Raw genomic sequence first — 14,477 nt, 5'->3', positions numbered from 1 at the left:
AGACTGTTCTAGCTGTTTTATTATTTGCCTTTACCCACTTTGTCATTATATCCTCATTATTGATGATTATTTATCTAAAATCTAATTGTGAAAACATTTTGTTAAAGCAACAATTGTCAAGTCTACAATATCGACATCGAGGTATTTGGTCAGGAATATCGCGATATCTGATTTTCTCCATATCGCCCAGTTCTACCGCTGATAACTACTTATGTCTCACATGCACCCACAGAAGAACTATGTTTATCTGTCCGTGCTTCACCCACTTTAATCATCTGTCTGTTTTTGTTCTCTCTGTCCTGTCTCCTCCCTCCATTCTCTCCTTTTCTAAATTATCATTCTCTCTTTTATGCTTTTCTATCCATCTCTTCCCTTTTAACTCCTTCCATCCGTCTCTGCCCCCCTCTAATGTCACAACCCAATCATCTGCAGTCGTGTGTGGCCATATGCAGTGGGGTGTGTGCGTAACTATGCTGTGGCCACAGAGCAGAAGGATGAGGCCAGCGTTGCGGTGCAGTCCAAGCAGGCGCAGCAGTTTGACTGGGCTCTCGCCAAGCTGGACAGCTCTGTGAGGAGAACCGGTCGCATCACCAAGACCCTGTTGCTCCACATCTTCCATGATATCTGCAGGACAGGTAGGCAGCCAGAGCAGTGATCAGGGGGGTTTAAGGTTGAATGTCAGATGGAGGTGGAGACATTCCGTTGTTATTAAACATGTAATCAAACTGCTGATAGCTCAGCCAAAGTTTAGCATGACACCATTTAGGCCTGCACGATTAATCGTTATAAAATCGTGATCTCGATTCACCCTGTTCATGACTTTGATTATCATTTAATTTTATGAGCCGACTGCATCACAAACGCTACTACTTTCTTCTGTGAGTTTTAAACATGGACTGTTTAAAAAATGGTTTTAAAGCGCTCCCAAGCGCTGCAATGCTCTCCCTTCTCTTCATTGAAGCCTCGATGTTTACAGGCTTGTGGTGATGCGCAATGTGCTATAGGTGCCAAAAAAAACCTATGTTTGGTACTGCCAATTTGTTTTGTTTAGTCATGGTTCATGTGTGCAATAAACATTACACTTCGTGAGAAAAAAAATCGTGGCAGAAAATCGTGATATCAATTCTAAGCTAAAAAAATCGTGATTCATATTTTCCCCCCAATCGTGCAGGCCTAACACCATTTCTTCTCTTTAGGAGATCAGAAAAGTTGGCAATTGGACAAGCTGACGCTCTAGTCTTTCTTTCTTTTTTTTCTACATCCACCCTCACCTTCTGGTCTTGTCTGTCTGCAGGTTATCCCAGTGGTAACCAGGCCTTGTTAATGCTGCGTAGCTGTGGGTCGCTGCTGCCCGAGGTGCCCATGGAGGAGCGCTCTGAGCTGGCACACCATGTGTGGGAGAGGCTGCAGAAGTTGGGTAAGAGGCCGTAGAAGTGGCAAAACCTAACCATCTTATTACCCAGAGTACCATCTTGTTGTTCACTGCTGCTGGACTTAAACATATTTAACCATGATTTCAAATATTTAAACTGTAAGAGGAGTCTTTAATTCAAATTATAAGACTGAATATGTCGTAGTTGATTTGCACATTGTCCTCCGCAGGTGCACAGTATGATGTTAGTCACTACAACGCCTTGCTGAAGGTTTACCTGCAAAATGAGTTCAAGTTCTCCCCCACTGACTTCCTGGCCAAGATGGAATCGGCTAACGTCCAGCCCAACAGAGTAAGCACTGCACTGCAGGGTACAATAATAGCATGACCTGGTTAGATTTCTGTTTGCTCATCAACTACAACAGAGCCAATGGAGGAGAAACCAACATCCTTAAAAACGATTTTGGTTGATATACAGTGTATTGTAGTTGATCATGCAAATGAATTATTCACATCCCCTTTAAAAAAAAAAGAAAAAGCACTTCATTTCTCTGATCCACACTTGGAACAGAGCAGCACTTTTGCACTCTAATGCAGGGGTCTTCAACGTTTTTTAAGCCAAGGACCCCTTAACTTAAAGAAAGACGGAGCAGGGACCCCCTACTACATATTGTATAAAATGAAGTTGCATAACTACAATAACGTGTAGGGCGGCCTAAAGCCTTTATACATACTTTTTTTTTTTTTTTTTTGTGTGTGCATAGAATACAAAGCTATTGAAATTATAATTGTTGATTTTATAAATCATGTTTTAATGTTAAACATAAATGTGGCACAGTGGATCCTTAGGATTAACTGTGTCTGTGGATAGTAAGCCTATCATCAGTGAGCTTTTTTCACAAATAGGTTGATTTATATTTGCTAATAATATGTTGGATTCATGTGAAGACATTTCACATTTTTTGGAAAAAAAAAATTAACAATAATTTGGCGGCGCCCCCTGCGGTAACTCTGAGGACCCCCTAGGGATCCCGGACCCCCCTGTTGAAGACCTCTGCTCTAATGTTTTAACAATTCCTACACATTTGGTGATTTCAAGCTCGGTTTGATTTGCTTTTTATTTTCATGCACAGGTTACCTACCAGAGACTCATAGCAGCCTACTGCCAAAATGGAGATATCGAGGGAGCCAGGTGAGCAAACTTTGTGTTCTGCTCATGAACCAACCAACAACAGAGTTCATGCTCTGACATCTGCTGCTTGACAGATAGTTGCAAAACAGCATCATTCTCAAAAGCTGATTTTCAGTCAAGCTTATTGTGTGTACAGCTTGTATGTTATGAGTTATGACTGTATTTGTTTTCCACCCCTGATTATTATAATACCATACGATTAGTCTTTATAAACAGAAAGACATTGTGCCTTTTTGGATTTATTTTAACGTTCGTTATTCCCTTTCTCAGCACCATTTTGGGTTTCATGAAGAGCAAAGATTTGCCCATCACTGAGGCTGTTTTCAACTCCCTGGTGACAGGCCATGCTTGTGCAGGGTGAGTGTTGCAGCTTTTGCTCTTACAGCATACCGTGTTTAATGGCTCACAATAAGTGTTGGTGTTGAAATAATAAAATGTTAAACCAGCTGTCATCTGTCACTGTGCAGGGACATCGAGAGTGCTAAGAACATCCTGCCCGTGATGCGAGGAGCAGGAATTGAACCGGGTCCCGACACTTATGTTGCACTGCTTAATGCCTACGCTGCAAAGGGAGACCTGGACAGTTTAAAGGAGGTGTGTGTTTATTCAGTTGGTTGTCAAGGTGACCCTGATGCACATTTTAGACATGTTTGTATCTAATGATGAATGGATGCATCTCTAATGAATACCCCCACCCAACCCCTTTCCTACTGTTCCTCTCTTCCCTGTCTCTCTTCCTTCTCTACTCCTATCCCTCCATTCCGTCTGTTTCTCCCTGCTTCCCAAACTCTCTCACTCCTCCTCTCTGTGTCAGACTATGGAGGCAGCAGAGAGTGCAGACTGCAGTCTGATGGACAGGGACATCATGCAGGTCATCTTCACTCTGGCCAAGGCCGGACACCAGCAGCACATCCCAGAGATGGTTGGGGGCTTGAGGCACGAGAGGGGCTACATTCCAGGTACACAGACACCTGCTGTTTCTCCACATCACTGTAGTCTTCAGCAACTAAAGTAGAGCTGGGCAATATATTGATATCATATTGATATCGTGATGTGAGACTAGATATTAGAGATGGCCCAATACAATTTATTAGCTTACCGATTCTGATACCTGAACTTGCGTATCGGCCGATACCGAGTACTGATCTGATACCAGTGTGTCATATATTTTATTATGTTTTAACAACTGTATACTACTATCCCTGTATGGATGTGATATTTCTATCTTTGTATGTCGATCTGGCTCTACTTAACCTCTTTGTGAAACATGAATAAACAACGAATGCCACAGAACTTTCTTTTATTATGCAGTTTGACAGTCAGTTACAACGGAAAACGAACAAACTACTTTAAAGTAGATTTTTTAGGGCTTCATTACGTGGTATCGGATCGGTGCATAAGCTCCAGTACTTCCCGATACCGATACCAGCGTTTTAGGCAGTATCGGAGCCTCTCTACTAGATATCGTCTTAGATTTTGGATATCGTAACATTGTAATATGGCATAAGTGTTGTCTTTTCCTGGTTTTAAAGGCTGCATTACAGTAAAGTTATGTAATTTTCTGAACTTACCAGACTGTTGTAACTGTTCTATTATTTGCCTTTACCCACTTAGTCATTATATCCACATTACTGATGATTATTTATCAAAAATGTCATTGTGTAAATATTTTTTTTATTGTGAAAGCACCAATAGTCAACACTACAATATCGTTGCGGTATCGATATCGAGGTATTTGGTTTTTCTCCATATCGCCCAGCCCTAAGCGAAAGTAATGGCATTAAAAATACTGCTAACTAATCAGCTGTATTTGTCATCACCATAACTGTGTTATGAGGCTGAGCAGAATCAGTATTTGTTTTTCTTCCTGTAGATGCCATGAACTTGTGTCTGAGCCTCATCACCCAGAGCCAGGAGGACACAGCTTTTCACATCCTGAAGACTTTCCCCACACTGCAGTCTGAAAGGTTCAACACAGAGTCTGCCAACCTGGGCAACTTCTTCCTCAAACACTGTGTCAACATGGACATGGTATAAATTTCACCTATTGCTCCTTTAAGCTATAGGGCTGCACAATTAATCGCAATTCTATCGAAATTGCAATAGTGCAATATCCAAATCACAGGGGGGTCGCAATATTTGTTAAAGGCAAAATACAATATGTGTCAAAGCATTCTGAATTAAGTATTGTGGTGGTGCAGAGACCTCCCAGCCTACAAATCCTATCCTACAGACTTAAGAATCTTTGTTTGGTACAGATCCTCGCAAAAATCACGATATAATCTATTTTTATAATATATATATTTTTTTATTTTTATTTTTTTCAATGAGAATGATACAAAAATGATCATTCCCTCCAATATCGTGAATCATATCGCAATCGCAATATCAGTCAAAAATAATCGCAATTAGATATTTTCCTCATATCGTGCAGCCCTACTAAGCTAGTCTTATTACGGTGTATGTTAAATATACATTTGATTGTTGAAATGTTTTTGATGTCTTTGTGTGTGCACTACAGTCACTGGAGAAGATCGGCAGCTATTGCAAAGAGCTCCAGGAGTCTAATCTGCACACTACGGCGCTCAGCTTCACTCTATACTGTGCTCTAGAGGCCAAGAAGATTGGTACAGAACACACTTCCATTAACTTGCATTTAGAGAGACTGTTAAATCCACTTGCACACAGATGTCGTCATTCACTATTTCTATACACAGACCCATCTATGTGCATTTGTTGCATTGTGAATATTTATATATAAGTTACTGCAGTGATGGGGAAACTTGAAAACTGAATTATTTTTTTGTTGCAGGGATGTCTTTAAAGTTGATGAAGATGTTGAAGGAGCAGGACTTTCCCATAAGGCCTCACTACTTTTGGCCCCTCCTCACTCAGCATTTGAAAGACAGCAACACAGCTGGTACACACACACACACACACGCACGCACACCTTCTCACTTAACATGGTAAAGACAGCAACACACACACACACACTTGCTCCTGAAAGATAACAATTACACTGAAGCTTTGCCTGTGTTTTGTATAAAACTCCTTATGCATAGTGTGGTTTAAGAGAAACAACCACACTATTAACATTTTTTTTTCTATTCAGGTTTTAAATGACATTGTTCATACTGTATATACTTCTTTCCTGTATTTAAGCTATCACTTGGAAGGCAGTAGCGTCAGAGAGACCAGTAGATCTTTAAAGTGAACATGGTTAGGTGATGTGAGAAGCTTGTTTTTGGATCCTAAAGCCACTCCAGCCTCATGTAAACAATTTCATGCGTATGTGAGAACCTAATGGGTGTTGTGGAGCCCCAAGAAGTGAAAAAGAAATGTGCCCAGCAGCTGTTTGTGTGTCCAGTCTGAAATGGAGAGGGGTGTTTTTTTTGGTGTGCATGATATTTGCAGTTTATGAACATGTGTTATTTTTGTGGTGTAGAGGGGATTTTGACTTCCTCTGTACCAGAAAGAGCTTTTAAAGGAGCGTTTCCCTCAAATATTAATGCCCTACAGAGTGGTCCAACTGGGACAGATTTCACTGGGCTGGGGCAGTCAAGGGCAAAGAGGTCTGATCCTGCGTGAGAGAGTTAGAGCAGGAAGAGAAGAAACGACCCATACATACACACTTACTCAGAAACACAAACATACAGGTCTCTCTGGAGAGCTCTAGGAATAGATTGCAAAGTTTAGAACTCACCAAGTCAGCCACTTTGGACAGATGAGCCAAAAAGACACTCTGACTTTCAGAAAGTGTGCTCATAGTTTTTATTCCTTTTCCTGATCTCCAAATTCTGGCCTTTTGTAGCCTCCTGGGTGCATGGCTACAGGACATTTTTGACTAATCAATCCTTTTTTCTTTTGAGTTTTTTTTGTTTGTTTGTTCAACAGGCTAAACCATGGTATATATTACAGTTAAGATAATATTATTTACTCAGATACCAGTGTCTCGCTAACAAAAATAATTGGCCGACATCTTAGAAAAGATTAAATTTGCAACCGTAAACCTGGTATTATGGCACAAACTGACTCTATGTTGTCTCTAGCTGACACTGTATCGACTGTGCAGAAGCTGCTGAGAGATGACGGTGGTGCGCAGTGTATAAGGATGGTTGATCTGGTGACCTTTGCCCCATGGCAGTGGGCACCTAAGCTTCCTTGTTGGGGACACTGAGGGGCTCAGTAGCTTGAGGCATATGCAAACGCATACATGGATGCACATACAGGCCTGAGGTTGAGGCGTCGGAGGTCATTTTGCTCCAGTGGCTGCCCTGAAATCCTTTCTCAAATCTTCCTCCGTCCTTCATTCCTTCACCTATTTCTTTTCTACAGAGATCTGGAGGTGAGCAAAAAACAGATTTTCAGGTTGTGTCACCTGTGTCACACTTTAATATCGGTCATTTCAAATTGAAAGATCAGTGGCATCCGTATTAAATCACAAAAACTGAAGCGATTTATTTTGTTTCTGTAAAAATATTTCAAGATGAAATAATGGGGGAGTCTGTTTGTCTCGTTTAAGAATTTAGGTTATAGTCTGAAAAGGATTGACAGATCATTTAGTTTTCCCCCATTTTGATCAGTGGAGAGCACAGTTCATGTACATGTCAGGCAGATAGTCGCTCCTCCCATTGTTTTTATTGAGTGGATGGCTTGATACGGGGCAGTCCTTTACTACTGAGTCCTCACCCCGTGTCGGACATTTGTTCACTGTGCCGTGGAAAACTGGAATTGATGTCTTAAAGTTTGTCTTCTTCATCTGCCACTTAAGACTGTTAATGGCTCAGCATGTGCAGTTTAGTGGAATATTTCTGTTCCCAATCTCTGTCTCTATTGAAGGAAAGTTATTTTCTTTCCCTTGTTTTCGTCAGCGATGAGCTTGTGGGGTGAAATCGTCTCAGTGACAGATAGCCGGCATTAGAAGACTTGTCAGAATTCACAACTCATTATGAATGTACACTGTCAAATGCGTTCAGCAGCGGCTTGGCTTTTAAGTGCTTTATTTATGCTGAGCTCTGGCTCTCTCTTTGGGGTTTTTTAGAGTGATTAATAAATGATGTTCTTTCCCCCTGTCATCTAATTGACAGCATTTGAGCTGGCAGGGAGGAGAAACTGGTTAGACCAGTGTGGTGACGGTGCAGATTGACTTCTGTGTGCGGTCCAGACTGATTTTCAGTTTGAATGGTGAGATGCCTCAGCGCCTTGCTTGGCAGCATGAAGAAGAGGACTAGACATGAGTTTAAACATGCACAACCACACACACGTAGACACTGGGGCTGCACGATATGTAGAAAATATACGATAATGTTGATAACGATATTACTTGCGATAAATAAACATATTAAAGTGTACTCAGGTCTGCATTTCTGCTGCTTTCATTTTTCTGCTAAAATACAACAAAATGCTTGTTTAATTGTAAACAAACGAAAGGAAATCATTTCCAACATTCTTTTATTGAACAAATTGAACATTGAATTGAATATAAAAGCCAAAGTTCAGCCATGGCTACGTTGTTATCTTCTAGCAAAAAGTCAGGCACTGCTAGGCGATGACACTAGTGGTGCGTCTCAGCATAACTATCTAGCGGTAGGGGGTTTAAACACAACATAAACATGAACCACTGTCTTACATGAATATTTTTGAAAGTTTATAAATAAATAAATCGATATTTCCTTTTTGAAAATGGATACAGTATTGCGAAATATTGCAATACTCAAGTGTATTGATTTTTTTTTTCTTACACCCCTAATATTGCGTCAGTTGATATTGCGATGACGATCAAAAAAACGATATATTGAGCAGCCCTAGTAGACGCATACTCTTACTTAAATTCCCCAACCGCACAGTCTTAAAGCCACACATAAACATCAGACTGCATCCATTTAGTATTTACAGTGCGGAAAGAAGGACGGACGGAAGAAGGAAAGTGGAGACTTTTTCTTTTTCTAACACACTGGCTTGTTTCTGATGGTGTTAGCCTTAACCCTCATGAATGATGCAGCCTCCCAGCCCCCCCCTCTCTACTGCTCTCTCTTACACACTCATTGGCTGCAGGAGGGGTGTGTGTGTGTGTGTGTCCACATTTGTGAGGGGGGGGCTTTTGGGGGGCAGTGCAGGTGATGTGACTGATGAGGAGTGACTTGATTTCATGTAAATGCAAGCGCTCTGAGGGAATTCACTTTGGATTACGCGCCCCACTGTGCACGGCCCATGAAATATTAAGCGCTGTGTCACTTTTTGTCCACAGGTGTCACTAGCGGGCAGAGAGGCCAGAGCCGTAGAATTAGAGGAGAACAACGGGGGAGGAAGGGAAAACTCCCTTTGCATTTTGATGAGGTGTGGATTTGGCGGTTTTAGCGGAAGCATATGCTGGGCCATACTTCCCACCTGCCGCCAGCTAGTCACCGCTTGTCAGTCCTTGCGACGCAGCACACTCTTATCACTTCTGACATGGCGAAGCAAGAAACAGAGGGAGGGAGAGGGAGGAGAGTGCAGAGGAAGGGAGTGTTTCTGGCCTTGTGTGTTTTGGGTGATGAGAGATGTAAAGACTCCCTTGTTTAGTCTTCTTTTCTTGCTGGTTGCCCACCCACACCTGACTCTATTTATGTGACCTCATCTTCAACCCTTTCACTCTTTCTTTAGGCAGCTCTATCTGTCAAGTAGAGTAGGCTGCACTAAAGAAGAACTGCCACCAGAATCTGTAATGCAGTCCTCCATGAACTCTATCCTAGCCTCTGCTGAGTTAATTGGTGGAACGAGAGCCAAGCATCACGTTGATTAAAACATAAAGGAATGAAACTAGTAAAGATGAAATTTCAGCTTTTCTTGCCTACATAAAATGGAAATGTTCAAACAACCCGTCAATGCCTTGCAGCAAACAGTCTACCTTTTTAGAGAGTCATAGTCACGGAGAGATGGCGAGACAGATGGTGTTGGAGGAGAAAGGAAAGGAGAAGTGACAGGTACTCATGTCCAAGGACGGGAGGAGATGACAGCGACCGGTTCACTCCACTCCTCTTCTTCTCTTTTCTCTGTCCTCACTTCTCATCTGTGACAGTTAACCTGAAGACATGAATCTGATGATGATATCTTGTGACCACTGCCATGCTTAACTCACTACTTTGATACTTCTTGCCTGGATGGTATGTCAGGCTTTATGCTAACCAACCTGGAGAGGCCTCTACTTTTCTCAATTCTCCTCTGTGCCAAATCTTTATTTAAATTGTTCAGACAGGGTAGAAGGCAAAATGGGTTACTCGCATATGAGAATTATGGAGAGAAAAATAAAAGACCTAAAGGAAGTAACAGTACAAATGACACTACATAATATCACACATTATTTTGTGTTATATTACAGTTTTTCTCATTTATTTTCCACTCTTTTTTTTGGTGTAGTTCTTCACATTTTGATATGTTCAAGGCACCTTAGTTTGAGTTGTACCCAGCAAGTTCATATTGTTAGACTATGGAGACTTTATGCAGGATGGATGCCAGTGTCACTTACCTTCACATAGCAGTCATGGAAAGAAGCCTGTGGTGGTTTAGAGGAACCTGATTGAAGTAATTTGTGTAAAAAAATCTCACCTTTTCTCCTCACAGTCATAACTAAGTCAATTCAGACCATAAAAGATATCATTGCAATCAGTGTACTTTCTCTTTCTGGACTTGGAGTCTTGTCGTAACTGTGAATTTGTCAGGCAAGTTTCTAGGGGTGGGAATCTCTTGGCACCTCACGATCCGATTCAGAGGCCAACGATTCGATTCTAAACTGATTATCGATGCAACGTTTTTATGTACATTTCCGTGCGTGATTTAAAAAAAAAAAAAAAATACATATAAATCAGAGTTTGCTACTCCAGAGTTTGCTAATCACTTCCTAGACAAAGCAGCTAGACAAAGCTTAGATTTTGACACATACAGTATTTGTCACACACAAGTTCTAATGAAATGTTTTGTCTACTGCGGTTTTTATTTTGTAGTCATTCCATGCTTAAGCCTTAAACATGCTCGTGACAGTCACCTTCTCTCAGAGTAATCTTCCGTGTCAAAGGCTCAGTCATGTTTAAAGGTGGATCGTTGGCTTCTTAGAACAGGAAACATGAGGTGGTCAGATGTAATGTGATAAAGTAGATGAACAGTATATATGTATATGTGTGTGTGTGTGTATATATATATATATATATATATATATATATATATATATATTTTATTTATTTATTGTGGGTTTTTTTCCTGCACTCTTGGCTAAACTCTAAGTTGTTGTCTATTATCCCATCATCTTTCAGTGACTCTGTTTTCTGATTTGTACTTGTCTGGAGACTAATAATAAAAAAATCAACACATTTATAAAAAAAAAAAAAATTTAAAAATCGATTTTTAACTTATCCGAATCAAGCATCAAATCGTTCTAGAGAGAATCGCGATGCATCTAAGAATCAATTATTTTTCCCACCCTTACAAGTTTCTGCACCTGGCCAATAAATGGTCCAGGACATAACCCCTGTAAAACCACAATGCAGCGTTTTTATGCTTTGGTTGTTGTATGGATGGACTAGTGTTGATTAGTGAGGGATTTTGTTACCTTCGGACAGAATCAGGCTGGCTATTTCCCCCCGTTTCAAGGCTTTGTGCTACACTAAAATAACTGGCTGCAGGTAGTAGCTAACATTTACCGTACAGACATGAGATTGGTATGTACAAAACATTTTTTCATAAAAGCTATAAAGTGAAGAGTACCACTCACAAGCCCAACTGATGGCAAAACAGACGGCAGCAGCATGTGGTTGAAAGGGTTAACAAGCTCTTTGTCACAGACTTGACTTGACAAAAAAAAACACTCTAACATGCTTGTTGGACAACAGAAAAGTGCTGATAAACATGAAAGCTCACGTGCCGAAGCCGGAAAGCGAGAGAGCGAGCTTTTGCATTTATACCTCCAGCTCTCCATTCACTTGTTTTCTGTCTGTCTGGCTCACCGTGAAATTGATTATGGATTATTCAGGAGAAAAGCAGGAGCTCCCTCTCTTCTTTCATAAAAAAAATAAAAAGCCTGGATGAAAGCGATTAGGGGGTAAGAATGGACGGGTGGACTGCAGAACGGATGTATCCTCCATTGAGAAGAAAGAGCTGAAGATCGCCGGTTTACTTTTTCTTGAAAGCAGGGTAGATGGATAGTGAGAGGGGCAGATGAATGAGTGATATGGATGGAGGGGAAGAATGGATGGCTGGAGTGGTTTAGGTAGCCTTACCTGGGATAATGCAGCCCCAGTCACAGGTTTTAATGGCATATAAAAGCCTGGGACTCATCTTTTATTCAGCTAAAGAAAGAGACTGCCAGGTGAACACATACGTCCTAAGAGAATCTAGGTGTGTGTGTGTGTGTGGTCAACACAAGGAAGCACTTAAAGGTAGTTTGCTGAAGTTCACATGGGAACAAGGCATGTTGGTATACTGAATGTGCTCATACATAGCATATATATGCACCTAAAACCGCATAGCAACACACACTGAGAATGAACACACACATGGGCACATGTACATGCCCTCATTGAGGCCCATGTCCTTTATGGCCATGCTCCCAGACATATGCAAAGTGCTGCAGTGCCTCCTCTACATGTGCATACACTTACAAACACACAGACACTTGCAGGCATTTTGAGAGTGCATGTGTAGCTGTTCCATATGTATGTAGCTGTTTTGGCCTCCTTTCCTAGGGGCAGGACCTCGGGGCTCTGCTGGAGAGCAGGGTGATGGTGCAAGGAGCCACTTCAGGCTGAGCGCGTGTTTATGTACACGTGTCCTCCAGTCCAAGGTGGAGAGGGAAGCAGCCATTAACATTTTGTCGATGGAGGGTCTGTCTGTTTGTGTGTGTTGGTGCCTGGAGATTTACCCGAAGGGGTGAGAGAAAGTATGTGCCAGCTCATTTCTTAGACCCATATTTAAAAAGTGCCTACACAGCTGCAGGCCTGTACGTGAGTGAGTGGAGAAAAGTGTGTGTATCTGTAAAAGTGCAGCATGTGATTGAATTAAAACAGCCAAATAAAAAGGTTTGTTCACCCCAAACTGTTGTTTTCCTAAATTTCCGGGATGCACATAAAATAACCTAATCTCACATGTTTTTGTTTTTGACTATTGATCCAAATGTCCCAAATATTCATAATTCCATCTGTCACTACACAAACACCAACCCATTCCACTTGCATTCTGGAGAACATAAAGATAACAATAAGATAAAAAGCTGAAACAATTAGTCTGATGATTGAGAAGTGTGTTGAAAGAAAATGAAGCACTATCTTTTGATAATCTATTAATCGTTAAGTAATTTATTAAGTAAAAATGCCAAACATGCACTTGTTACAGCTTCTAAAATGTTGGTTTTGCTGCTTTTTCTTTTATATAATCGTAAATGGAATATTCTTTGGTTTAAGACTATTAGTTTGAAGACTCCACCTTGGATTCTGGGAACTATTTTCTAGACTTAAAATTGAATCTATTAGTCAGGGGGAAAAATAACCGTTAATTGTAGCTCTGATCTACTACTAACTTGTTTTGGCTGTTGACACAAATGTCAATATTTCTCTTAGTACCTCTGTCACTACACAATGATAAAGTTGATATTAACTTATAACTTTTTGTGTCGTAGGTGTGGTTGAGGTGGTAAAGGGCATGCAGGCGCTGGGCGTCCGCCCTGATGTTGAGACTTTTTCCAACTACATCCTCCCTGTCTTCCCCAGCATGGAAACAGCTCAACAGGCCCTCAAGGTTGTGTATGTGTGTGTGGCCGTGTGTGTGTGGCCGTGTGGCCAGTGTGCATTAAAAACAGTTTTTTGCTGACATAAAGGTGCTTTTCTCTGTTCAGGATGCAGGCATCTCTTTGGCGTCGGAGTGCTTCTGGTCTTCAGAGGTGCGTTCAGTGGCTGTTACCAACCTGGCCGAACTCTACACCATACGTAAGCACACACATACACACACAACACACTGACACATTGACACATTCCAAAGAAGCTCTACTGCATCTTGAGCACCCATCATCATAAAAATCGCTGCTTTGCCTGCGGGCTAATTAGACCAGCTTTAACACACACACACACACACACACACACACACACACTGTGCTCATCAGAGAGGCGCCTCGACTGAGAGAAGGATGTTAAATAATAGATGAATCTTCCTGTTTTCTGTCTTTCATCTCATTTTAGTCTCAAACATCCACCACTCTTCTTCACATATGTTGCTCGGTTTTATGTATTTCAGTGTGTCCACAATAATCCCCCCCCCTAAGATTTGCTATATTTCTCCTCACTATGCAAGATTGCCATAAACACAGCACACCCTCAAAAAGCTTCCCCCAGTGAGTAAAATGCCAAACCTTTCCTGGTTTCAGCTTAAATTGAAAGAATTTGCTGTTTTTTTTCTGTGTTTATGTCACTCTAAATTGAACACGTTTGGCTTTTGGACTTTTGGTCACAAAAATCACACAATTTAAAAGATGTGACTGTGGGTACTATAAACTGGCTATTTTTCGACATTTTATAGATGAAACGTTTCATTTATTAATTTGGTTCCCACCACTGCCCCTCAAACCCAATCTAAAAGGTAGTAAGAATAATCATTAATGAAAATAGCAGCAGCTGAAAATCATGTTCATTTTATTTTTCTTGGTGTGCTGGTTAAAGAAATAGGCATTCGATTGACTGGTTACCAGTTTGACTCCTGGCTGGGGAGGTGAGGATAGGGAAAGACACATACTAGTCTTTGTCAAAACTACCTTTTGATGTGTTTTGTTTTTGTACAAAGTTATACTCTAGAAGTTCTTTAGCAACTTTTAGTCACTGTGTACAATACAAGTTCAATGAATTTTGTCTTGCAGCTTAGATTTCTGTTGCTAGGATATATTCCACATACAATTACACC

General features: G+C 41.0%; 1 protein-coding gene across 1 annotated transcript in view; it reads left to right on the top strand.

Annotated features, from left to right (window-relative positions):
• The window catches only part of lrpprc (leucine-rich pentatricopeptide repeat containing), a 55,132-nt gene that overhangs the window by 1,044 nt on the left and 39,611 nt on the right, over positions 1-14,477 (top strand). The window contains exons 2-13 of the mRNA XM_078272685.1: positions 433-635; positions 1,295-1,417; positions 1,603-1,724; positions 2,506-2,564; positions 2,835-2,921; positions 3,032-3,158; positions 3,379-3,523; positions 4,438-4,595; positions 5,086-5,191; positions 5,377-5,484; positions 13,207-13,325; positions 13,423-13,513. Coding sequence (XP_078128811.1) covers positions 433-635; positions 1,295-1,417; positions 1,603-1,724; positions 2,506-2,564; positions 2,835-2,921; positions 3,032-3,158; positions 3,379-3,523; positions 4,438-4,595; positions 5,086-5,191; positions 5,377-5,484; positions 13,207-13,325; positions 13,423-13,513 — 1,448 coding nt within the window. The remainder of the gene's footprint in view (positions 1-432; positions 636-1,294; positions 1,418-1,602; positions 1,725-2,505; positions 2,565-2,834; positions 2,922-3,031; positions 3,159-3,378; positions 3,524-4,437; positions 4,596-5,085; positions 5,192-5,376; positions 5,485-13,206; positions 13,326-13,422; positions 13,514-14,477) is intronic.

The sequence above is a fragment of the Sander vitreus genome, chromosome 17 (genome assembly GCF_031162955.1).
Source record: "Sander vitreus isolate 19-12246 chromosome 17, sanVit1, whole genome shotgun sequence".
Taxonomy (NCBI): domain Eukaryota; kingdom Metazoa; phylum Chordata; class Actinopteri; order Perciformes; family Percidae; genus Sander; species Sander vitreus.
Note: the sequence above shows the minus strand (reverse complement) of the source record. Positions and strands in the feature narration are given on the sequence as shown.